Here is a 24,677-nt window from a genome sequence, read left to right as displayed (position 1 = left end):
CGATCAGGACTCTTTCCCTCTCCGCACCCTTCTCTCTCTCTCTCTCTTTCTTTCTCGAACTATCTCTTTTTTCTTTCGCGCTGCTACGGATTATTTTAATTACCCTGTGGATCGAGCAGGAAGAAAATTTTTTGATAAAATTTCTCAGATTCCAACGAGGTTAAAAACGAAGGGAGGATGAATCGACACGCAACATAACGAATCGATTCCGTTTGATTTCAGGTAATATGGGTGTGCATCCTTTGCCGCAAGAAGCAAGAGTTGCTGTCGAAGACCGGGCAATGGATAACGAAGGCGGGCCTGGCTGCCGGGGACAACGCGATGGTGCGACGAATGCAGGACATGCAGGTGGGTGGTCCTCCGGGACTCGTGGACCAAACTCAGGATAAAAGACCGAAACTCGAGAGAGCGCACAGCGCGGCCGAAAAGGAGAATTTGCCATTGTTACTAAGCAGCGGAAGTTTGCTCAGAAGGCAGTACTCTCAGCAAGAGCAAGTACGATTTACTTCCATTCACTTACTCGTTTGACCAAGGGGATTAAAATTGCTCTCCACGGTCGTTAAATAGCGCTCGTGCACGCACTGTTGCTCTGGATATACAACAACAACAACAACAACATTTAAAAAATATATATATATATATATGTATATATGCAACAACAATTACAACAGCAATCGCTAAAAACACATAGCTAAGCGAATTCGGTCGAAGCAAGGCAATGCAATTGATTTTATATATCTCTCACCATCTGTCACTGCGCTCATTCTTCACCAACCATTCGCCATTGCGTCCCTTGACGATTTTTATCGACAATTCTCGCTCGATTTTTTTTTTTTTTCGAATCAAGCTCGTTCGTACACGTTAATCGTCGAGAGACGCAGCGACGTAACCGCACATGCGATACGAAACCCACATGCCGAATATATCGAACGAAACAAGAACGCAACAATATATATAACGCACTGTTGTTTGCATCCACTCGAACCACTGCAAACCACCGACACCGCGGCGAATATTATTTCGGAAAAGACAGGGGCGAAAAATTGCGGGGCGGGAATTTGGAAAAAAATGGCAGCTTTCTGGTGGCGATTGCAGGGCCCAGGGCGTCGACTGCCGACGAGCGATAGCGGAGTGGACATGTCCGTTTCGCCTCACTCGAGAAGCCTTCCGACGCCCCACATCGTAGCTCCATCCCATCAGGCCCAACAACCGCCCAGGCATCCGGACGCTTACGCGGAGGATGACCCGAATCTGTACAGAGGGGAGATCGACGGTCTCATGAAACAGCAGAACTACCAGCAGAGGCAACGGCCGATCTACCCGGTGAGTGGGTACCTACCTGCTTCTCTCTCGATTGGTTCAACCCTCCCCCCCCCCCGAACGGGAAACGAGAGGTGACGTTGACACGGCTCGAGACAGGGAGGGAAAGAGAGAGAGAGAGAGAGAGAGAGAAAGGGGAGAGAGACTTGGAAAATTAAACATTCAACAAGTTATGCGTCCATGTGTATCCCACGGAGCGTGTAGGAGCGGATGCTAACGATATTCTTACGTAGGCGGTGCTCGAGAGGATGCTCTCGACTAGCTAACACACGGGTCGGATCCAGCGGAGCCAAGTCGTCGAACAAGAAGCGGATAAAAGTTTCCCCAAGTTGTCTGCTTTGTCCTGGCCTTTACTACTACTACTACTACTACTACTTTTCTCGCGCCTCGTTTCCACGCGCATCGATCGAGAAAACGCTAAAAAACGTGTTCGATAAAAAAAGAAATCGTATTCTCTTTCACTTTCACGCCTGTTCTCTCCTCATTTCCATCTCATTTCACCTTGTTTCAACCTTGCTTCTGCGCTGTTCTCTGCGAATCTTGTCTCGGTCTCTTCTACTTCTGGATCCTTCTTTCTTCTTCTTCTTCTTTTGTCTCTTCTTCTTCTTCTTCTTCTTCTTCTTCGTTTCTGAGCTGTTTTTTTTCCCTCTCCGATTTATAGGATCAGAACACGGATCTCGCGATGACATATCAGCCTATGGTAGAAGCGGGCCCACCACGAAGCGCGGTACATCCCCCTCAGCAACATTCGGTGCATCAGACGCAAAGCGCGCACCCCCCGCAATCGGTCGGGCAGAGTGGTGGTCTTCAGCCTCAGAGAAGCTTCAGCAGCAGCGAGGAGGAGCGAAGCACACCCGAGTGTGCGAGCGACGAGCCTGACGAATCCGAGAAGGGTGAGTCTATGCTCGATACTTGCCAATTCTTATTTCTTCTTTACGACAAGAACGAGTTGGAGACCGCGGATTCCGATCTCGCATCTCTACGGATCTCTGAACTCGCGAGTAGATCTGTGTCTAGTTAATGATTTCTCTTTCGATATAGATACATATGGTATTTTTTTATTCGAGTAAATATTTGCGAACGATTTCAGAGTTCGAGTTTTGATTTTTTTATTTCCATTTTGACAGAGAGTATTTTGATTCGCGATCCGCGATTTAGGGGAATGCTTTGGACAAACGAATGAGCACGACGGCGCGCGGAGAAGGTGACAATTATCTCGATCAATTCTCTTTATAAAGTTATTCTTCTTTATAAAACTACGTTAACAATTTCGGATTCGAAAAGCTGAAATGAAAACGGCAGACGTTGTTTCACGTATCGTACGATAAAAAGTTCGAATATCCAGCAGTTTGCTCGAACAAAGCTCGATCAAAGTTCAATCGAGGGCCGATATTGGCCGGTCATTCTTTCGAGACGTCACATCCCCGCCGTGCCAGTCGTATAATTCAGCAGCGACGCGGTTAAACGTCAAATCCAGCGTCGAATTACCGTCAGAGGCTGGTGTAGAGGATCGGCCAAGACGGAGAGAGACATTAGAGAGGGTGAGCTGATCGGGAGGGTCAGCTTCGCCCTTGAAACTCGGTGCACTCGGAGAAGAGCGCAGGCTTTCCGTGTCACTGGATAATTGGTTTACGGAGAATGTGTGCACCTGTATCGCGATATTTACAGGCGAGCCGTTCAAGGAAAGTGTAATCGACCGATACGATGCTCGTGCAGTCTAAAAAATCTATCCGCGTACGCGTACGTGTTTACAAAGCGATTAAAACGCTCCGCAACGGTAAGGAGCTCGTCCCGATCCCAAATCGATTTTCCCAATTTTTCTCCGGATAAAGGGAAAAAAAAAAAGAAAGAAAAGAAAGAAAATGTCTCGAAAATCGGTAAAAAACATGGGGGAAGAGGAACGCGGGACGCGTGGAGATCGATCCGTTTTCGAAACGGGAGAGGGAGAGGAGGGGAAAAAAAATATCAGAGCGAAATATTTGAAATGGAAAAGTAGGTCTACTCGGTGGCAGGTGAATCGGCACGAAGTGGAGTGGCAGATGAAAAGCGATACCGCATTATCGCGTGGTGGGCGCGCGAGGGGAGGGAGGGAGGGAGCGTAACCGGGTTCCTCCTTGGCTAATGAGTAAATTTAGGTTACCGATCCAGCAGCTCGATTCGTTCCAGTGCACGCGCGTTCTACCGTGTGTTCGCCGAGTGAGAACGCTCGAACATGGCTTTTACGCGACTCGTTCGAGAGCTGGTTTCCTGGAAGAGCGGACGTGCCGCCAGTCGAGAGAAAGGGAATACGCGTGCATGGGTTCCACGGTTGATTAGGGATCGGTGAACCGTGAACCGATTGATCGAGGCGAGCATCGTCGCGGGAAGAGGGAAAAGCATCGTCTCGTCACTTGAAACACTGGAACCACGCATCGTCTTTCTTCGTATTCCTCTCTTCCATCGTGTCCCTCTCTCTTCTCTTTCATTGTTTCCGACTGCATCGATTTTGTTTCTCGCGATGCAAGTGAATCTTTCGATTCGTCCTTTTTCGAAGAGGGATCGACGCGTCGCAGGATTTCGATCAATTTTCGTTCGGAAATTTTCGTTTCTCTTGGAGACGTTTTCTTCGAGGAGATCTCTCATGAAAATACTCTCAAGGGTTAAGCTCGTTTTTCCCCAACCGTATCGAGCGAGGGGAATCCTTGAATCCGGTGAATTTTCCTCCAATTTTTCCAATCCTTTTCCCCGAGTATCGAGTATCGAGTTGACCAGAGATACGCGCGGACTGCCGATCGGCATCCCAGCCATCCTCCTACCCGTTAAATCCTCGATCGGATCTCCACGATCGAGTGTATATCGTGTATCCGCTATCCTGCGGGAATTCTCGAATTCTGCCTTCACGGTCTCGTCGTTGCATCGATTCTTGCCTACCAATCCCGCCTAGCTTTCTCCTCTCCTCTCCTCCTCTTTGTTATATACCTTTTTTTTCCCCTTTTTTCTCCTTCCCACCCTCTTCGTATTACCCTACATAATTCCACTCCACTTACACAGCTTTTACGCTTTATTTTCCTTTTATCTTTACGTACTTTATGATCCCTCCCCCTCCCTCTTATTTTGCAATTTGTTTTTCCTTATCTCTCTACACGTTCTTCACGATTCTTTTAATTTTAATTTGATCTTTCCTCCCTCCCCTACAATTTACCCGACTCGCCCTTCCCTCCCTCCCCCCGTTTCTTCCTGCCCCTTTCTCGCCCGCGTCTCTCCACCACCTTCTTCCTCCACCTTCTTCCCTACCATTACTGCTCACCGCCGCCACCCTCCACCACTCTCGCCCATTCGCTACGCCCACACGGCCCGCGTGACGTCACGCGGCCAACACGTGGGCGAATTCAAACATCTATCCCTTTTGCTATTTCTGGAGTCTCCAGTCTTCGCAGCAAGGAGGAATGGAAAGTATCGATGGTCGAAATCTCATCCTCCCCTTTCCCCTTCGAGTCGAGCGCCATTCACTCTCGTTCATTTTCGGAGGGGAGGGGGCAAGATCTTTTTCTCCACATTTCGCCTCGTTGCAACGCTCCGCGCCCGCTCGCACGTCGCGCGCACTCACTCACCCTACTCGCCTCGACGAGATCCTCCACCGTGGCCAGCCACGGTGTTTACACGCTTCTGCTCGCCCCCCTACTTCGAGAATCGATTTTCCACCTCGGGATGGAAAATTTGAGCGGCAGCGGATTCCAACGGCGAATATGGGACCGCGATTTCTTGGATCGAAACGTTGGATCCGTGAATTTTGTTTTATCATTCTTCTAGAAACTAGAGAGAGATTTAATCTCTCTTAAATTCTTCTGATCGATGATCAGAGATGAAAATGGACAAGTTGCGTACGTATGATGAAAATCGGTGTTTCTATTCTTACTCTTCCCTGTTTTTTCGTTAACTCGTGCCCGAGTTTGTTAACCCTTATAAATAGCCTTCTACCTTTTGGCAATGCATCGATATTTAATTCCCCGTGGCGGGGAAAAAATTGCGCCAACCGATTTAGCGAAGATTCAACTTGGATGTTAAACTTAACTCCCGATGGACTCGTGACATTTCTTGCCCGACACAAGATCGGATGAAATTATGATGAAGAGGTCAGGATTTCAAGGATCATTCCGGAGACCGGCTTCTAAATCTTGCAAACGAGGGGTTTTATTAGAGCCATTAATCCGGGGCGAAATAATCCGCGCATCAAAAGGGGAGGGGGAAATTGTTGGTCGAATATTCGCGGATCGATCGCGATAATTGATGATTTTATAGCGTACATTGAATAATCATTGCTCGAAAATGTTTCGGAATTTTTTCAACTCCTTCTTTCTTCCCCTTTAATTCTTAAACAAGTCTATTTGCGGCCGGCTATAGATAACTTCGAGTTACCGATATTGCTTTTCCAATACGATTCGGACACGACTGTTTGTGCATCGACCTTTGGGGCCTCAACAACTGCCCGTACGTATCGGGACGCAAACGATCCCCCCCTTTCCTTCTATCAACTTCATCGAAATTTAATCCAAGAAGACATTGCAATTTGACTTGGTCGACTCGATCGAGGATTCCCCTTTCGCGAGTCCGCCGTTATCTTTCTCCAGAGATGGCTATCTGAATCGAAATTACTTTGTTTACCGAAAGAGGCAAGGCGTATCTCTCTCTCTCTTCTTAACGTACGACATCTCGTTCCACGTGATTACGAAATATCTCCACGGTGTGGGTCTTTAATCCTGTTCATATTCGTACACAGTTTTTTTAAAACCGAGATCATCGATTAACACCGATTAAGAGAATAATTTGTCGAACCGTCTCGGCTCTAAACGAAACCAGATTAAAGGCTTAGAAAACGTATATCGACGAAGCGATCGAGGAGAATCCAGTTTCCACGTTCAAACTGGTTGTTAGGATTGCAGGATTGTTGATTGTACGGTGAAATTCTGAGATCGTGTGTACGGGAACGACAGTGGTGCAGCTATGCGCTTGGTGCAGCATACGCGCTGATGCGGACGGCCGGGTCCACTGCTATGCGGAGATCGCGTTTATTAAAGATACGCCATCGCTGCGTATCGTGTTTGGAATTCCGCTTGGATTTTCCGCTTGGAATCGCGAGGATCCAACGAAAACAATTCGGTTCGTTTTCCTTTATTGTCCTTTTCATTTTTTTCAACGACGAGGAACTTACACGCTCGAATTTCTCCGTGATCGACTCGCGACGAGTAAATGTAAATGAATATAAAATGAGAAAGAGAGCATCGATCTGTTCGATTATACGATCCGATAAGGCGAGCCTTATTATCGCGATCTACGTCGAGAAGAGTAGAACTCGAAAGTGAATCGATTCGAAACTCGAAAACTCGAACACGCGGGTGTAAAGAGATGGAAATTGGGCGAAAGTTGGTCGCTCGCACGCGATAGAAAAGAGAGAAAAAAAAAAAAGAAAAAAGGAAAAAAGAAAAAAGGAAAAGTGACCTGCGTCGGTCGGGCGGCGTTGTTGCTCCCATTCGTAGATGCACACAATACAGATTAGTGACTATTAGTGAAAATTAGTTTGTAGAAAGTTACGAGAGGTAAGTCCGTTTACGCGCGCGCGCTCGCATCTCGCAAGTTTCCCTTTAACGAAGGATTTGCAGAGGGACGAAGAGAGCTGCTGCACGTCCATCGGATCCCCCCAGGCGGACGAGGAGAAGGGAGAGGCGAAGGATAAATTGTCACGGCCACGCTTTGGCCTCTCATCGAGCCTGCTCCGCCTTTGATTACCCCTCTGCTCTCCTTTGACAGTTTCCACCACCCGACCACCAGTCTCCAGACCAGTCTCCGTCCCCTCCGTTCACGCTAAAATTCTATTAAACAGATTTTAATTCGTTTTCAGGAGCGACCTGCGTTCCCGGAGAGAACCCCTCCCCCCGTAGATTATAACCGTCCTCGTCCCACGCGTCCTGCTCCCACTCCTCTCCTCTCCTCTCCTCCACACGCGCCCATCGCCACGCAGAGAGCCGTCGTCCGTCGATGTTTCTCACGCAGGTCTCGTGGAACGAGACCCGCAAGAGATCGCGAGGCGACGATGTGGCGACGTTACGTCGCGAACGATTGCCAAATGAGAGGGCAATCGTTCGTTGCCGCAATCATCCTCGAGGTCTCCGCCGCGATCGTGGTGTGGCGAGTCGATCTCGAGAGTTTTCTGTGTCGAGGGATTGGCCGCCACCACCACCATTACCACCCTCTCCTTCGGTCCCGTTCGTCGTTCAGTGTATTTATCGCTCTCGAGTTTAACCAAGTATTTTTCAATCGTGGTGGGCGGACCGTGAACCAGATACGCGAATATTACGATGTTGAGGGGAGGGGAAGGGGTTGAAGTCGGCGTCGCGTAACTTTTAAATTAAGACTTAACGCGTCATCCTAGCAGCTAGGAGCTAACTAGGGACCGTTTGTATCTATTTACATTCCCCTTACTACTTTTATTTATCGCTCGATTAAACGGGAAATATCGCGTCGATGGACACGCGATCACCCCGCCCACGATCCTTGGACATCCGGCCTGGTTTCATACGCGCGGTTTCTTTGTGGCGATCATCGTTGATCGTGCAAACGATAGACGGCCGCGGAATACCGATTATCTTTCAACCCTGAACGACGGACAGGGGCTGAAATGTGGGGCACAGTTTTCGTTTCGTCGAATTAATCGCAACCCAGCTTGGCAAACCGCTCGATAATCGACTGCTATTAATCGTGGCTGGGCGATCCACGAGGATGGATTGGAATCGGAAGGGATGGGAAGATTCGATATTTTACGATTTTACGCGAGATTCACGAGATCCTTTCTTCCGTTCCCCATGTAAATCCAGAAACGTGGAGAATGTATACGGAATACACGGTATGATTATGTAAGAAGAGACGGCGAGCCGCGTCTCGAGTGGCGATCTTATGGCCAATTTGCCAGTTTTATGATGCGTGATACCTCACCTTATTTACAACGAGCTTGCACGACGAACGAGACCGATCCACCCCTCCCTTCCTTCCTTCCTTCCTTCCTTCCTTTCTTCCTAGGCTAGATCCTCCTTTCAGAAACGATCCAGATCGAATTCTCGAGGCCGGGCCGTATCGTAACGAAAACGACGACTTACTTCTTGCGTGTAGCGAGAGAACACCAGACTCTGCCTGCAATGTATTACGATTACCATTAGTTTTATACATATATATATGTATATATGTATATATATATATGTACATATATACACACATATATATATATATATATATATACATATATACAGTGTTCGATTGTTAACATAGAGTGCAGTTCTGATAGCAGTGACTAATATATTTGTTTATTTTCTTTTTCCTCTCTGTTCTACTTGCATCGAATTGAATTATATTTATTATATATTATTGTTATTATTATTATTATTATTATTAATATTATTATTATTATCATTATTATTATTATTACTGTTATTATCATTATTATTATTATTATTATTGTTATAGCATATAGCATACCCAAATTATTGTTCAGAGATTTAACCAAGAACCATCATCCCTTTTTTGCGAGACCACCCAATACAGTAGTTGATAATAGATTTTCGAGAAATATTATTTATTAAGTTAAGCCACTATCTCTCTATACTCGGTATGCATTGCATATATATATAAAACACACACGGAATTCTCCGGGGGAGGGAGAAAATGATATTTTTGAGATATTTTTCGCCGAGTTCCATGCTCGAGCCAGAAAGAGATATATATATATAGTAGTATATTATATTATCGCGACCGTTCTTTTTTACTCGTGTTCTCTGTCTTTTTTTTTTTTTGTTAAGTTTAGCGATAAGCGAAGCACCGTTACGCATCAATAAAGGGACATGTGTGACTTAAAGAGAGATCGCCTTTTAGGGGATAAACCGCCGTCCATGGTGGTCACTTCCAGGAGCTCGAGGGAGAAGCCCGGGGACAGAATGAATCGTCAGTTCCTCGCGGTACCTACTAATTTTCTCAAAATGCAAATAAGGCAGTTTCGTTTTCCGCTATATAAATATATATATATATGAAACCAAAAGTATACATATATATATCTAACCTAATAAATATACATATATATATATTTTATGTATAATACATATATATTATATGTATATCTTTGCGTATGCGTGTGCATGTGTGTGTACGTCATCTGTCGACCGATTGCGATCGTATCAACCGATATCTTTCTTCGAGAATTACTCTACACGTTTTTCCTCCAAAAACCCAACCCCCCCCCCCACCCTCCTCCGTTTCTTTCAACGGGTTCAATTCGCCATTTGGTTTTTTCCACTAGCCTAACGACGCGCGAAAACGAGCGAATTATTGGCCAAGGGACACGTGTGCGATCTCATATGGCGCCACGTTTCTTCCAAACGTTCCATCCTATCCCACCCCCCCCCCCTCTATTCTTGGAAAAGAAAATTGCCCGAAAATTGCCGATCGAAGAGCGATCGCGGCCCTGGGAAAACGTTCCTCTTTTTCTTTTTTTTCTTTTTTTTCTCACCTTTTTCTATACTTTCGATCAACGATATAAGGAAAAAAAAAAAAAAAGAAGAATCGACGAGCGAAATTTTCTCAATTCTTTCGATCGAAAAATCGGACGAAAGAGAATTCAAAAAAGCGAGAACGAAGAATGTAACCGGCGAGAAAGTGCGATCGGTCGGCAGAGCTGTAACAGATTTTATTTGTTCTACTTTGGACGGCTACGAATCGTGCACAGGTATACAAGTATCTATCGTTTACACCTCACTCACGCCACGTACACGTAATCCACCCACCAAGATATATTATTATAACCCCGACATTCTCTCACGATATTCTGTTGCTTCGATGTTCGTCTCGAAGACCCGATATGTTGATTATATAGCACAAGTGACGCTGCAAACATATTCTTTTTTTTTTATCGTGTACACGTATACCTACCCCTCTTGTATACCTACGAAACATTTTTCCACCCCCTGAGAATTCTCGCACGCCTCGCGTCTCTCTCTCTCTCTCTCTCTCTCTCTTTCTCTCTCTATCTCTCTCTTGAATACGAACGAACGACGCTGAAACGCGTCGAATTCGAATCGAGGAGACAGGATGAACGAATCTCTCTCTCTCGCTCAAAGAAAACGATCCATCCATCGATCTATCTCGCCCCAAAGCGTGCGGAATTCTCCCTTCTTTCGATTCTTCTTTCCGTTCTTCTCACCGCTCTTCTCGAATAATATAAACCGCGCGAAAATAAAAATAAAACCTCGTTTCGAAGGTAGCTCGAAGCGACGAAGGATGTGGAATCTCTGTGGCCGCCGAGATTCGAAAAAAAAAAGAGAAGAAAAAAATGGCATCGCTATTGTGCACGCGCACACACGTACACACACATACAACACACACCACCCCTGCACACACCCGAAGCGTGTAGAGCGGCCGGGTCCAGGCGATTCGTCGATTCGTCGTGTTCGTTCGCCCGAGCACCGTTTCCTAAGCACCACTTTTTCCGCCAAATACGGGCAAGCCTGCACCCGCGATTCTCTTGGGTTACGGGACAGGTCGTATAACCTGTCGAGACGCGGTTATATTATCGTACACCGTATATATATATACACCGAGAGAGAACGCGCACGGAAATACGGCTTGACGGGAAATAGGTGGAAGGAAGGGAAGGATGGTTGGACACGTGGAGCGATTGATAGGGAAGCGTTGATATGTGACACACAACGATGTTGTGATTACATACAGAATTTCTCACATCTCTGAATTCTCTTTGAGTCTGGCAAAATTAAGAATCGAGGGGAAAAAAAAAAAGAAAAAATAGATGATAATTCGTCACAAATGGGGAAGGAAAGGAGGAGGGGGGAAGGTTTGAAAGTTTTTCAAGAGAAAGAGAGGGATTTGTGATTAATTAGATGCGATTAGGGGAAGATGCGACGGTTAAAGAAAAAAAAGAAAAAAAAAGAAAAAAAAGATTGGAGATAGAAAAGCTCGATAGAAGAGAATGAGAGCAGAGGAAACGAAAACGTTTTTTGGATCTACTGTAGGGAAGGGGTACTACCACCATACGGGAGGTCCGATATCAATGTCCGGCGGTGGACGTAGGCACAACGGACCCCACAACGGGCACTACAACATGGCCGCGATGACCATCGAATATAACGGTCATCATCCACCGCGAGAGCCGCGAAAAGAGGAGAACACTCTCGTGAGACGGAGCTTCCGAAGGAGTGGCGACGAGTGGCGCGCCGACAGTAGGAGGTGCGTGTGAAAAAAAAAAAAATTGGCGATCCGTGCGTTCGTTTCTCCAATAAAAACAACAAAACTTTCTTTCTTAGATCGAATATTCTTTCTTTTTTTTTCTCTCTTTCTCTCTCTCTCTCTCTCTCTTTCTCTCTCTCTTTCAATTTTTCGTTCCTTTATCGCTTATTTATCTCGTCCTTTCGTTCGCGTCCCGGGATTGCCGGGATTCTGGCGATACCTGGATGCAAAAAAAAAAAAAAATTTCCAAGAATTCAAGAATTCTTCAATTTCTACGATTCTCCCCACCCGTGATCGCGATATATTTTTCTTTTCCTTTTTTTTTTTTTTTAATTTTCAATTAACAATAATCGACAATACAATTATGTCGTCAACGGACGAGTAGCCGTCTCTGGCAAACTCAAAAAAAAAAAAAAATGAAAGGTCGTCACGTAACGTAGGAGCTCTGTCGCGACGAGTTCGAGTTACGTGTGATAGAAGTAGATGATTAGAAGAGTGATGAAAAACTATGATGAAAACGGGGAAAACACCGCACGGAACACTTGCGCATACATACACACATACACACACACAAACACGTACACACACACGTTACATAGAAATTAATACTCGCACATAATACGTACACTACAGTAGCCAGACACACGTTCTCGTATCTCCTGTGTATGTGGCGTGTCCATTAGGTTCACGGAGAGGAGGGGGAAAAAGACAGTACGATTTGACGGTGGGACCAATGTCGGCGGCCCTCAGGAGGATTGGTCTTGGGAGGCCGATCGGCAGGGTAGCCAAGACAGCGCGACCAAAGACTCCGGGATAGACACCTCTAGCACGTTCACGAGCAGTGAGGACAGCAACAGGGGCGACCTGCCCAAGGTACGGGCCCGTTACGGACCGACGTCTCGCGTCGATCGTTCATGTATCAATCAACATTTCCGGGAACAAATAATTTGCTTGTCGATCGACGAATCAACACGACAACTAACAAAAACGGCTAGAGTTCCATCGATCTCTCTCTCTCTCTCTCTCTCACTCTCTCTCTCTATCTCTATCTCTATCTCTCTACGAGTTCGAGTTCTCTCGAGAACGCAATGAAAAAGAAAAAAAGGAGAGAGAAAAAAGAAAAAAACATGGTCAGGCCAGTCGCTTTCGATCAGATCAGAGTTACATTACACATGTATAGGATGGACGAATGTAGCCAATGAGTGGTTGATTCGAGTAAAAGGGGTCTCTGTCGCGCGAGCGAGTAGAACGAATAAACGGACACGGCTTTTACTAAGATTTCACTATGAGCTATGTATAGCTTTTTTTTTTCTTTTCCCCCCCCACGTCGCGTCTAATAATCGCGCCTAATTTGTAACGAAGTGGCGCTTAGACAATTTATTCGTCGCGGGTCTCTGTCGTCCAAAGTGGAATACGGTTTTTTTTAATTCTTCTCCTCGTTCCTTGCTTCTCATATATATATATATATAGCTTTAGTGGAGAGAGTTTTCACGCATAGAACACGATGATTATTATACATTTATCCGTGGTCTGTTTATTAGTGCCTGATTATTTATTATATATTGGTTCATGTACCATTAGCGTAGTAGTTTTAGCATAACGTTTGGACTTAACCCTTTCGTTCACGGCCGTTCACATTCGACGAGGGAGAAAACGAGAAAATTTGGATCATTCCTTTATTCGTTTCGAATAAAATGTTCGATTCGAAATACGCGCGTAGATATCATAGATATATATATTTTTTTTCTTCTCTCTTTAGACGCTTCGTTCGTTCGTTGGTTCGTTCGTTCGTTTCGAGATCGTGAAAGGATCGAATGCGTGACGAAGGGGTTAATTACACGACGTAATTATGTCAAATGCCGGGCGAGCCGAAGTTTCAGGGAGGGAGAAAGATTCCACCCGTTTTCCACCCGCGCCTTGACGCGTCTCCAAACAATATATATATATATTTTTTTTCTCTATATGTTTCTTTTCTTTTTTTTTTTTTGATCTCTTTCTTTCTTAATTTGCCATTTCACGTGTACATTGTGAACTTCGTATGACGAAGAAACCTCTTTTGCTCGATTCATCCCCAAACTTCGAGCTTGAAGGCTTTCGTGCTTGGGCATCCGCGCGTACTTTTCGTTACGTTACGTATTATTATTTCCGACGCATCTCAGTTTGTATATAACGTATTATACATATACATACATATATATATATATGTATATGTATAATATATATCTAGTTTGCATTGAATCCGGTTGTTGCGCGCAAGGCCCTACGGACCTCCTTTCGTCGAGCCGTCTTTTTTTTTTAGCATTATCAGCGGAAACGTGTCACGGAGCGAGAGCATTTGACGACGGGAATGAGATGTTCCTGGCAAACACACATAGTTTGATCGCACCTGATCGCATGAGTCTTGGATTGATCTCACCTAATTAACAAACTCTCTCTCTCGGCCGTTGGCCCAAACCTTTCCCGAGCGATTATTATAGCTGCTTAGAATAGGATGCTTTCGTCGCATCAATCTCATTCTTTCTCTCTCTTTCTATTTATCTCTCTATCTATTTATCTCTCCTTCTCATCGTTTTCATCTATCTCTAGCCACATTCATATTGTATTATTCATTTATTCTTCTTTCTTCGATCAAACGATTTTTCGAAACCAGCCATCGATCGAAATGGATAAAGTTTTTCATTCATTCGTTTCATCATCATCATCATAGTCCGTTTCTTGTTTCGTCGAAATATATATATATATATATATATATATATATATATATATATATATATATCGATTCTTCCCCCCTTTCTTCTTCAACTTTTTCAACCAACGACGTCGAGAGACGTCTCTCTCGATCTCCATCCCCCCCGTCCCCCTCCCTCCGGGATATCTCTCGTGGAAACGGGTTTTATCCCGGTTTATCGATCTTCTTCTTCTTCGCCGGTTTCGCAACGTTTCGGTGAGAATTCGGCGCGGAACGGTCGTGCAGCAACTCGACTCTCATCCACCAAACTTATCCACCAACATCACCACCGACATCACCACTGTTCATTCACCACACGATATACATCCCCGCCACACGATATATCGCCCCGCGTTATTAAACGGCCGGGAAAAGAGGGGGGGGAGGGGAGGATGGAGGAGGAGGGCTGCAACCGCGTTTAATCAAGTTTTGAACAAGGATCGCCGCTCTTCGGCCGAATTTCGAAAAACGCCACGGTGTTAATTGGAAACTCGTTTCTTTGCCGATCCACGGTGGTGTGCCTTGGTACCGGAAAAAATTACCCTCCACTCTGCTCCTCCCCCCCTCTTTTTTTTTCTCGTTTAGAGCGAGAGGATAGGCTCGAATGTAATCAATCTCGTTACACTTTTTGATTCGTTTGATCTTCGATCGCTAGATCGACGAGATTAAAATCGAATCTCGAGTTATTTCGAGATCGATACTTGTTGTTCGTACTGTCGATCCTTCGAAGGAAAGGATAAATTTCGTCTTATCGTTCGAGGATCGATTAGGTTTAACTCGCACGAGTCGCTGATTTTATTTGCTGATATCATTTTGCAATATCGTTGCGAGGATTCGAAATCGATCGATCGAATCATTCGTTCATTTACTTTTTAACATCGTCGTATCATTTTGTTACCACTTTGTTACTATTCACCTAGATTAACCTATTCAGAACCGGTCATCATTTCATAATCATCTGTTCCTGCGAGTTAAGCTTGAAAAGATAGAGATCGTTAGAGGCAACATCAACGTGATTAAAAAGAAAAAAAAGAAAAAAGAAAAGAAAAGGATCATCATTGTCATTCTCGCGCGAGAAGAGTTTTGCCAATCATAGTTTCCGGACGGGCGGGTTGGAGAGCAGCATTCGGGCGTTGGTTTTCCGATAGCCTCCTTGCCGGGCGCATTTGTCAGTCGGGGCTGGCCGATGGCCGGCCACGGTTCGATTATCCGTTATTGTTATTACGCGGCCCCGTAAATCGGCTTCGAATTTCGATCCGATGCGCGCCCATTCTTTCGACTCGCCCCCTCAACGTTTCTCGTTCGAATTCGTTCGAACGGAACCGAGTTATAAGCCGTGGAAACACCGCATCGGCACGCCCGTTTAATCGTCCGTTTCCCGGAAAGCTTCTCGAGAATTAAGAGTTTAAAAAATAGAGATTAAGACGAATCTGACGGGAGATGTTTGCACTTTCGATTCGTGGAAACCGTGATATAAGAGATATCTTAAGATTGAGGAATCTAGAAACTTTGCTTACTGTTTGTCGTAACGTTGCGAAACATATTTCTCGTACTTATTTATTTCGTATTATCGCCGTTGAGTAGGCTGTACGCGGCTAGTATAGTACATTTGCACGAAAAGGCCCTCTTCAGAAACCAAGTATCGCATCTCGTATTGATTTTTACTTCCGCGAGGATAGAGGATGTTTCAAAGTTTCTCCCGGTTGAAACGAGAGGAATTATGTCTTGTTCTAAAGCTCGGCCGGAAACACCCTGTACGATATCCCCCCCCGTGCAATAAAAACGAGAATCCAGCGCTCGGCAAGAGAGGTCGGGGTAATTCTTGAAAAATTCTCGGGGAAATTCTCGGCGCCGCAACGAGAACGGAGGGGATCGCGGCTGTGCCACGGTGGTGACCGAGTTCCCTTTTTTTCAAAATACAAAATATCTCTCTCGATCGTTCTCCTTTAATTTTCCACAATTATTACAATCCTGCGTAATCTCGATCTCTGCGAGAGATCTTTTCCTTTTTTTTATTTCTTTCTTTCTGTCTCTCTTTCTTTCTTTCTTTCTTTCTTTCTTTCTTTCTTACGAGAACGAACGATTACGAAAAGGAGATCACGTGCACTTGGAACCGAAACCCGATACGTAGCCACGGATCATCGTTCGATAAATGGAAGAAGAAGGGTGGAGAAACCGTCGTGGAGGGGAAAGGTTGGAAAGGCCGTGCTCCAATTATGAGAAGCAAATAAGCAAGATTAAATTCGATCCGAGTAAACGGACGGGAATCGTGCAATTTATCCCATTTGCCGATCATCTTGTGTATTTCTTCGCTTCGAATCGAGATCGACCCCCTTTTTCTCCGGGATTCTCGGGGGGCCGGTCACCGTCCTCGCCGAAAAATCGACAGGTGTCGATCGGCCGATAAGAGCCGAAAGCGCAGGAAATTAAATCCCTCGTAATCTTTTCTTCGTATTCACCCTCTCGATGATCGTGCAATTTTTTCGAATATTTTCGACGCGAATCTTCGGCCGTTTTTTTCTTTTTTTTTTTTTTTTTTACTTTTCTATTCGAATATACGATTTATACGATTACGATTCAATTCGAAAGAATTGGATATCTTTCGGCGAAGATAGAGAGACTTATTTCCAAGTAGCGGCAATCCTTGGGTTGGATTCAGGCTAGACGATTCTACGAGCCGATCCGAAACCGTCCAATTAAAAGGGACGAAAGGATGGCTGGTTGTTGAGAGAGAGGCGTACCTGTTTCATAATTAATCGAATTGGAGTACGGCCAAAGGATATCCGAAGCAGTGACGAGTCTTGACGATCTCGTTAGCCTCTCGTCGATCGGTTTCGCGGTGTCTTTTGATAAATCCGCGACTCCTGCCGCCCCGGAAACGGATGTAATTGGCTGCGCCTGTCGCGTGCTCGTGACGAAACGTAAACTACCACGTCTACCCCTCGACGTTAGTTTCTAAGCTTTTGAACGAGAGAGGGGAAAGTAAATGGGAATGGAAGAGGAATATATAAAAAAAAATAGAATATCGTCGAATTAAAAAACTCGAGTTCAGTTATTCGTAAATGGGGGAACAGGCATATTTAAACTTTTTCCAATTTTAACAAGCGTATTTTAACGAAACTTTTCGTACGCGCGTTTATCTTCGTCAATGAAATATTTAATTTTCAAGTATCCCATCCGAATCTGTGGCCGTGGAACGAAAAAAAGTGGAAAGGAAAGCTCGAGTGTCGAGTGCACGAATCCAAAGTTCTTCGGATCTTTTAATTAGGGCAAACAAAAAAAAGAAAAGAAAAGAAAAGAAAAGAAAGAAAAAAAAGAAAAAAGAGAGAAGAAGAAATAACAAGGGAGAAGAATAATAAAAGATAAACGGTTTCAAGCAGCCAATTATATCAGGGTTAAAGTGTCCAGCGAACAGAGATTAAAACGATTGGGATAAAAATTATGGGAAGATAATCGTATCTCTTCTGCGCGAATACTTTGCGACATTCGTCCGCATCGAAATCGAAAGTGCCACGACTCGCTCATGATCGACACGATCGACTGGAAACCGGAAGGAGGCGACCCCTCTCCCTAAAGTAGATCCACCAGATCGAATCGAGTCGCTCTTCGATAAAGATACCTCGCTTCCACGGTGTTCTTTATCTTTTTTTTTTCCTCTTTTTTTTTTCTCTCTCTTTTTTTTTTCTTTCCTCTTATTTTACGATTGCAATCACGTCGCTGTTGCATGCCTGGAACCTTGAAGAGAGAGCCTCGAACATCGGACGTTCGAAGGGACTGATCGTCGCTTTCTTTTTTTTCTTGCTCGTATGCTCGTTGGGAAGAGAGAAGCATGTGCCGCGTGAGCATGAGCCTAGTCACTGTTCTCATTACTATGTGTGTACATAGATGTACGATCATTAGATGTTACCATAGACCGCTTTCTCTTTCCTTTTTTTCTTTCTTTCTTTCTTTCTTTCTTTCTTTCTTTCTTTCTTTCTTGTCAAGCTTGTGTTCGTAAAAACCACCATTTTTACTTACCTTCACTCTTGAACATAGTAGATTCACCTCGCTATTCGGACACACGTTTTTACGATATTAACGAGAAGATGGAGGAGGATACCCGAGCGAACGTCATTTCACGCCGGTCTCGCAGATGTTTTCGAAACGAACCACGCTCCTCGGGTTTGCTCCGTCCGCTGCGCACACCGCATCGCCAGGAATCGCTACCATTCTCTTCTCAGCTTCTCTTTCATCAGTATATATATATATATCCCCCGCGACGGAAATATCCTGCGACTGATGAACCGGATCGATAACGGGGCCGGGTTTCGCTTTGACGGTTGATTAAACGGTATACACGATGGGATCCGTGGATGGTGCGCAGGATGTTGTTGCGGGGAGGAAGATCAGCTTGAAAACCATCAACGTCACAGCCCGTTCACGAATTACTTTCATAGCGATCGCATAGTCCAGTCGCGCCAAGAATTTGGAAACCAATCCACGATATTACCTCGCAAGATTCCCGCCAGATTGCGGGCAGATCGCATTGGTTCCCAAGTTCGGAAGCGTGAGAGAGACGCACGCGTCTCCCTTCATCCCTCTATCATTCTCACGAGAGACGCGGCCAAGCGTTAACGATCAAACAGAAAGAGAAAGAAACCAACGAAAACCCGTTCTCCGCGCTTCGTAGCATCCCTGGCAAGTGAGCAGAGACGGCCAGAAGATCATTGGCCACATGGTATTGCGAAAGCAGTCCGGATCCGGGAGCAGTAGTAGCATACTCGGGTTGAAAGTGGTCGGCGGCAAACTGTTGGAGGATGGCTCTATGGGCGCCGTCATCGAGAAGGTGAAGAAGGGCAGCACGGCCGACATAGAAGGTCAACTCAGACCCGGTAAGAACGAATTAAATTTCACCCTTTCCTTCCATCATCCACCTCGCCAATATTCCGTGCGATCATTCATCTTCGATTGAACCCAATATCGTAAACAATTGTCCATCATCGTGGAATCGAAGAATGCTCTTCCTTGCATCTTTTCATTCGTCCGATATTTCGAAATCCCAAGCGAATAAAATCCAAGTTGTTGGAGGAAGATCCGAAAAGAAGAATCCGACCGGACGATTGGACGATTTCAGGTGACGAGGTGATCAAGTGGAACGGCAGATCCCTTCAGGGCAAGAGTTTCGGCGAGGTTTACGACATCATCGCCGAGTCGAGGCAGGATCCCCAAGTGGAGCTGGTAGTCTCGCGGAATATATCGTCGACCGCGGGTCCCATGGCTACGGGGGGGCCTATGACCGGGGGGCCGATGGCGGTGAGGAAGACCGCGCAGACCCAGTGGAGGCAAAAGCACCCGGAGACGATATCCGGCCCGCAGCATCACAAAGGTGACTATGCGCTTCGCGCTTCGTTCATCCCCTCTCCCCTCTCTCCTTTATCCTCATCCCGTTGGACACGCACGCTCTCTCTCGGGAAGACTCTTCTCGGACTTCCTTCTCTATCTCTTCTCTGTCTCCCTTCTTGCTATACGTGTGTATGTATACGTATATACACGTATAGAGCGCGATACACGGGTGTGTTCGAAAAAAAGGGAAGAAAAATGATGATGATAATTCAAACGGAGCGCGTTAGACAAAGGTAGAGAAGGTAGACAATGGAAGGTAGAGGTGTGCTCACTCGGTCGCGATAGAGATACACTTTAGGGTATGTGCTATGGCAATTTGTTGAGAACGAGTAGTAGTTTGAGAGGATGGGGAGTGCGAGCGAGTGCACGCGTCCCTTTCCTCACGGGGTGTGATTGTTGAACGATTCAGTTTTTTTTTTTTATTTTATTTCGCGATTTTCGTAATTTGATAGAAAAGAGAGAGAGATCACGCAACGATGTTATTATATCGTTCAACAATTTTTACCTTCGCGTAGTATTCTATTACGTAGTAGTACATACATATATATATATATATAGAAAGTTTCTAGAGCTAATTTAGCGTGATATAGTATTGTCGTATGTCGGGGAAATTTTAATTTGTCGAAAAGAAAAAAAAGGAATGTCACGAATCGACGCGAGAGCATTGGAAATATCGATCGGGTCCTTTTTCCTCCTCCCCTTCCCCCTCCAAGTCACCAGATACCATTAATTATATATAGCTATAGTATAGTTAAGCGCATTGAAAGCGACGCTATATTGTCACAGATTATATGATTTTTCGTATTCCAGGTCTTAAGAAATGTATTCTATGGGGTAGGCCTCAAATCTTTTTAAATTTCTCCACCCCTAAATAATCGGTGTTTTACCACCCCGCCCGGTTGTGGTTCATGGTTCTCATGATTACCCCCCTCCCCCTACCTTCTTTTTTCTTCGAATCTTTCCGCTGTATTATCCTCTCTCTCTCTCTCTCTCTCTCTCTCGCCGACAATCTTTTCTCGGGGAGGAAGGATTCGGAAGGGAGATGGTCGAAACCGGAAAGGATTCGCCATTCCCCGAGCGGAATGGAACAAGGGAATGCAACGATTATCGGGGATGCAACGGAAATCGAGATCGATGCTTTAACCGAGGATCATTACGGATCCGTTATTCCGTCCGCTTTTTGTATTATCCATCGATGTTATCGTAGAGCGTAGAAAGTAGTGCCAATGCACCACCACCCCCTCCCCCTCTCTGCCCCCTCCACCCCAATGCTAACACCGCCGTTTCTTTACGATAGCATATTATTTCTTTATGGGAGCAACAACTTTGAATCTTTTTTTTTTCTTTTCCGTCGTCGTTTCGTAACTCTCCCCTTCGCATTGGCCTCGCACGCATAATTGGACGCAATTATGCGTTCAAATCCTTACGTATAATGCGTAATGCGCCATTCTTTTGCGCGATTCTACCCGTACTTTTTTCCTCTTATAGACTCTTCGAAAGCTGCACTCATCATTCGTGACTTAAGATAATCACGCAAAAATAAAAAAAAAAGATAAATGACGAACAAACGACGAGCGTTAAACGTTGCTCACATGGGGACGCGTCTCCCCTCTTTCTTTTTCTTTAATTTTTAATTTCTGTACATATATTTATATATAAAAAAACGAATAATTGTGAAGCAGTGTTTTTTATCTTTATTTTCTAACTCAACCGACTCGTCGCCAGACGCCTCGAGGAAGCGAACACGAAGAGAAAACGCAACATTGCCGAACGTGCGTATGCGCTTTCCACCCTACCAAGTCGCTGCGTAATAAACGCATCCAACGCGAGCTACTTTCGCCGGCTGCGTACGACGCATGTCTTACGCATGGGACGGGTTGTTCTCGCTCGTGCGACCGGAGACGTGTCCTGCACGTGAATTGTGATATATCTCCCGAGGAATGGATGTGTCTGCCCGCAAAATTGCATTACTTACACACGCACCACTCCTAGTGATGGAAGGGAAGTTACGGCGAATCTTACACCGATTCGAGAAGAATCCGAATTCGTGCGTGATCAGTAATCCGAATTTCCATGGGATTATAAATCCTCTCCCCCAAACCGGATCACGTATTCGTGAAAATCGTCGAATCGCTGTAAGATCCACACGTAATCCATACGACCAACCCCGGAATAATCCAAATTCACGGCCGCGAAAAACGTTTTATACGTTCTAGGAAACAAGTTATGTCGAAGATATGTTGGCCGTAAGTTCCTCGAATTTCTTGCATTTGCCCGTAACTCGAACGTCACTCGATATACTCCCTGTATATATATATATATATATATATATATATATATATATATACATCCTCGCCTCCCCTGTCCCAAGATTCGGTGCCCTAGTAAAAGATCGTCGAACCCACGTCCCCGTTTGCCCACATTTTACGAGTTTGTCCGCGAATCTTCCATATAGATCCCGATACAAAAGCGTCGAAACGCTAGTTGCACACCGATCATTTCTCTCTTCCCCTCTTTCCCTTTTCTTCTTCTCTTATTCCTCCTCGCTCGTATCATTGTACATCCCATATTGGTATTTTTATACGTACATATAGATATATATTATATAGATCCTTTAACACCCCACGTAGCCCAAATTCCACCGTTCGAAGCACGCAAGTTTACTAAAGAGGAAGATGGTTGAAATCTAGTGTTGAAGTTGAACGATCACTTGCAGAGTTATACGACGCGAGGCGCGAGAAACCTTCGGTTTTAGTGACCTCGCCTGGCTCGCCGGATTTCCACGCTCGGGGACACGCAAGACACCTACGGCACGCGTCCAGCAACGCGAACGTCGGTGGTAATCTCCAGGTGAAGCTGAGCTTCGACCCCGTGGCGCTACGGTTGATCGTCACGTTGATCTGCGCGGCGGGGCTCACGCCAAGGAGCAACGGCCAACCCAGAAATCCCTACGCCAAGATCTTCCTTCTTCCGGACAAGAGGTGAGTGTTCTTGATCGCCTCCGCTCCTTTTATATACATATATAAAATTTCTCGCGGAAAGTAATTCCAGTTTTTCGTGAAATCGAACAGAGAAAGGGAAGCGCGTTTGAAATGGTGCAGAAAGTTTTTCGCGCAAAGAAGAAGAAGAAGAATGAAATATACGATGCACCCTCGAAAATGTAGAAACTGTCCTCCTTTCAGAGAAAGATAAATCATTTCCTTAAGAAGCGTTCCAAGAGATAGCCGCTCAGTTTGGCCGGGTTGCCAAACGATATTGCAGACAACTTCTCTCTAACCCTAGTTAGTCTCGCCTCTCTCGTTAACCGCTTCCCCTCGTCGATATCATTCTATTTCCCCGAGTCTCCAAATAGCGATCGTTATAATTTATTAATCTTCTCCGTTTGCTCCCAGCGAAAAGTCGAAGAGGCGCACGAAAACGTTGGCCAACACGAACGACCCGAAGTGGAATCAGACGTTCGTCTACGAGGGTATCAGGAGGGTGTCGGAGTTGAGGAAAAGGGCGCTCGAGATCACCGTGTGGGATTACGGGAAGTACGACACGAACGACTTCCTCGGCGAGGTGGTGCTCGAGCTCGGCGCGGCGCGTTTCGACGAGGAGGCCGAGTGGCATCCCCTCACGGGGCACAGCGAGCACCGGCATATTGGGTATGTGAAACAGATCTCGATACATATATACGTATGTATATATATATATATATACACCTTATATATATATATATATATACCTTAGGATGTTTCACTTTATTCATGCCTCTGAGATGAGACGCAAATCGCTAAAAAAAAAAACGCATTCGTCCGCTTGTTGCAATGAGAGACTAGGTGAGAATTTTATTTTAGAGATTGGTGACTGACGAATACTCTTTGCGCTTCTTAGTCGCTGAATGCAAATACGAAATGTGTCTTGGGACCGAGTCTTCTAGAGCTTTGCGAGAAGGGCCTAGGCCTCTTGTTGTAGGCGTGCAGCCATTTCTTTCCGAGTATTTTTTAGGCTGAGGGAGAAGGAATCCGTCGACGGTCACGTGCGTTTTACCCTTTTATCACGGTTATTAAAAAACGCGCTCGTCAAATGAACGGAGTGAATAGATAAATAAATAAATAAATAAATGAATGAATAGATAGATAGATAGTTAGATAGATGATAGATGGATGGAATAAAAGAGAAAAGAAAGATGATACGTGCAGAAAAAGAGTAAAGAAAAATTCGAGGATAGTAAAATAAAGAAGGGCGAAAGAAAATTCGCGGCGTGTCTCGTTCAGCGGAATCCGTTCGGCTGATTCTTTTTCACCTAGCGCTAGCGAGAAGAGCGTAGCGTGAGATCTAAATTTCGCGTTGCACAGATACTATCAGGAGCCCGATGACATGGTGATAACTCCGGTGGACTGCCATCTCAGTCCACCGTCGACGACGTCGCGGCTCAGCGACTCTGACACTTCCGAATGCGATATCACGGACTGCGACGGCTCCAGGGAGCAAAGGAGAACAGCTGACGGTGCCAGTATAAGCAGTATCGGCAGTTCCTCCAGGTAAGAGCATCCTTCGAAAATCTCTCCACAGTCGCGTCCCGAACGACTCCCCCCGAACTACTCTACCGACCAACCCCCCCACCTCCCGCGAAACGATATATATATATACATACATATAAAACTGGGGGGCAAGAGAGAGAGAAAGAGAGAGAGAGAGAGAGAGAAGCGCCGTGCTATTTTCACGCCTGGCCGTGGAAGAAATCTTGCGAGAAATAAATCGTCGATTTCGCGGATCGCCACGTGGACACCGTCGAGTACAGTAAGATGCTAAGGATAGAAAGAATTAAATGCTATGGGCAAGAAGTTTGAGACCGTCTTCTTCTCGTTTCATTTTTTCTTTTCCTTTTTCTTTAAAAGAGAGAAACACGTTCAGTTGCGTAGCTCTTATTGTCGCGTTTATTTGCACGTAGATCGATGCGCTTTGGCGAGTTCGTTTCTTTTTTCTTTTCCCGTTTCGTAGGAAA

General features: G+C 45.3%; 1 protein-coding gene across 19 annotated transcripts in view; it reads left to right on the top strand.

Annotated features, from left to right (window-relative positions):
- Positions 1-24,677, top strand: part of LOC410001 (regulating synaptic membrane exocytosis protein 2) — a 64,591-nt gene that overhangs the window by 15,389 nt on the left and 24,525 nt on the right. For 9 of the 19 annotated variants that reach the window (XM_016914340.2, XM_016914345.2, XM_006564457.3 and 6 more), the window contains 11 exons: positions 223-495; positions 1,096-1,323; positions 1,982-2,213; positions 11,364-11,577; positions 12,261-12,450; positions 18,975-19,176; positions 19,419-19,670; positions 20,474-20,521; positions 22,404-22,668; positions 23,080-23,334; positions 24,028-24,213. In XM_016914340.2, the coding sequence (XP_016769829.2) occupies positions 223-495; positions 1,096-1,323; positions 1,982-2,213; positions 11,364-11,577; positions 12,261-12,450; positions 18,975-19,176; positions 19,419-19,670; positions 20,474-20,521; positions 22,404-22,668; positions 23,080-23,334; positions 24,028-24,213 (2,345 nt within the window). Of the gene's footprint in view, positions 1-222; positions 496-1,095; positions 1,324-1,981; positions 2,214-9,216; positions 9,300-11,363; positions 11,578-12,260; positions 12,451-18,974; positions 19,177-19,418; positions 19,671-20,473; positions 20,522-22,403; positions 22,669-23,079; positions 23,335-24,027; positions 24,214-24,677 lie in introns of those variants that run through there. The other 10 variants (XM_016914343.2, XM_016914339.2, XM_016914348.2 and 7 more) reach the window with 10 other exon arrangements.

This window comes from Apis mellifera, linkage group LG10 (assembly GCF_003254395.2).
Source record: "Apis mellifera strain DH4 linkage group LG10, Amel_HAv3.1, whole genome shotgun sequence".
NCBI classification, from domain to species: Eukaryota; Metazoa; Arthropoda; class Insecta; order Hymenoptera; family Apidae; genus Apis; species Apis mellifera.
The sequence above is the reverse complement of the archived record's forward strand: the minus strand, read 5'-3'. Positions and strand labels throughout refer to the sequence as shown.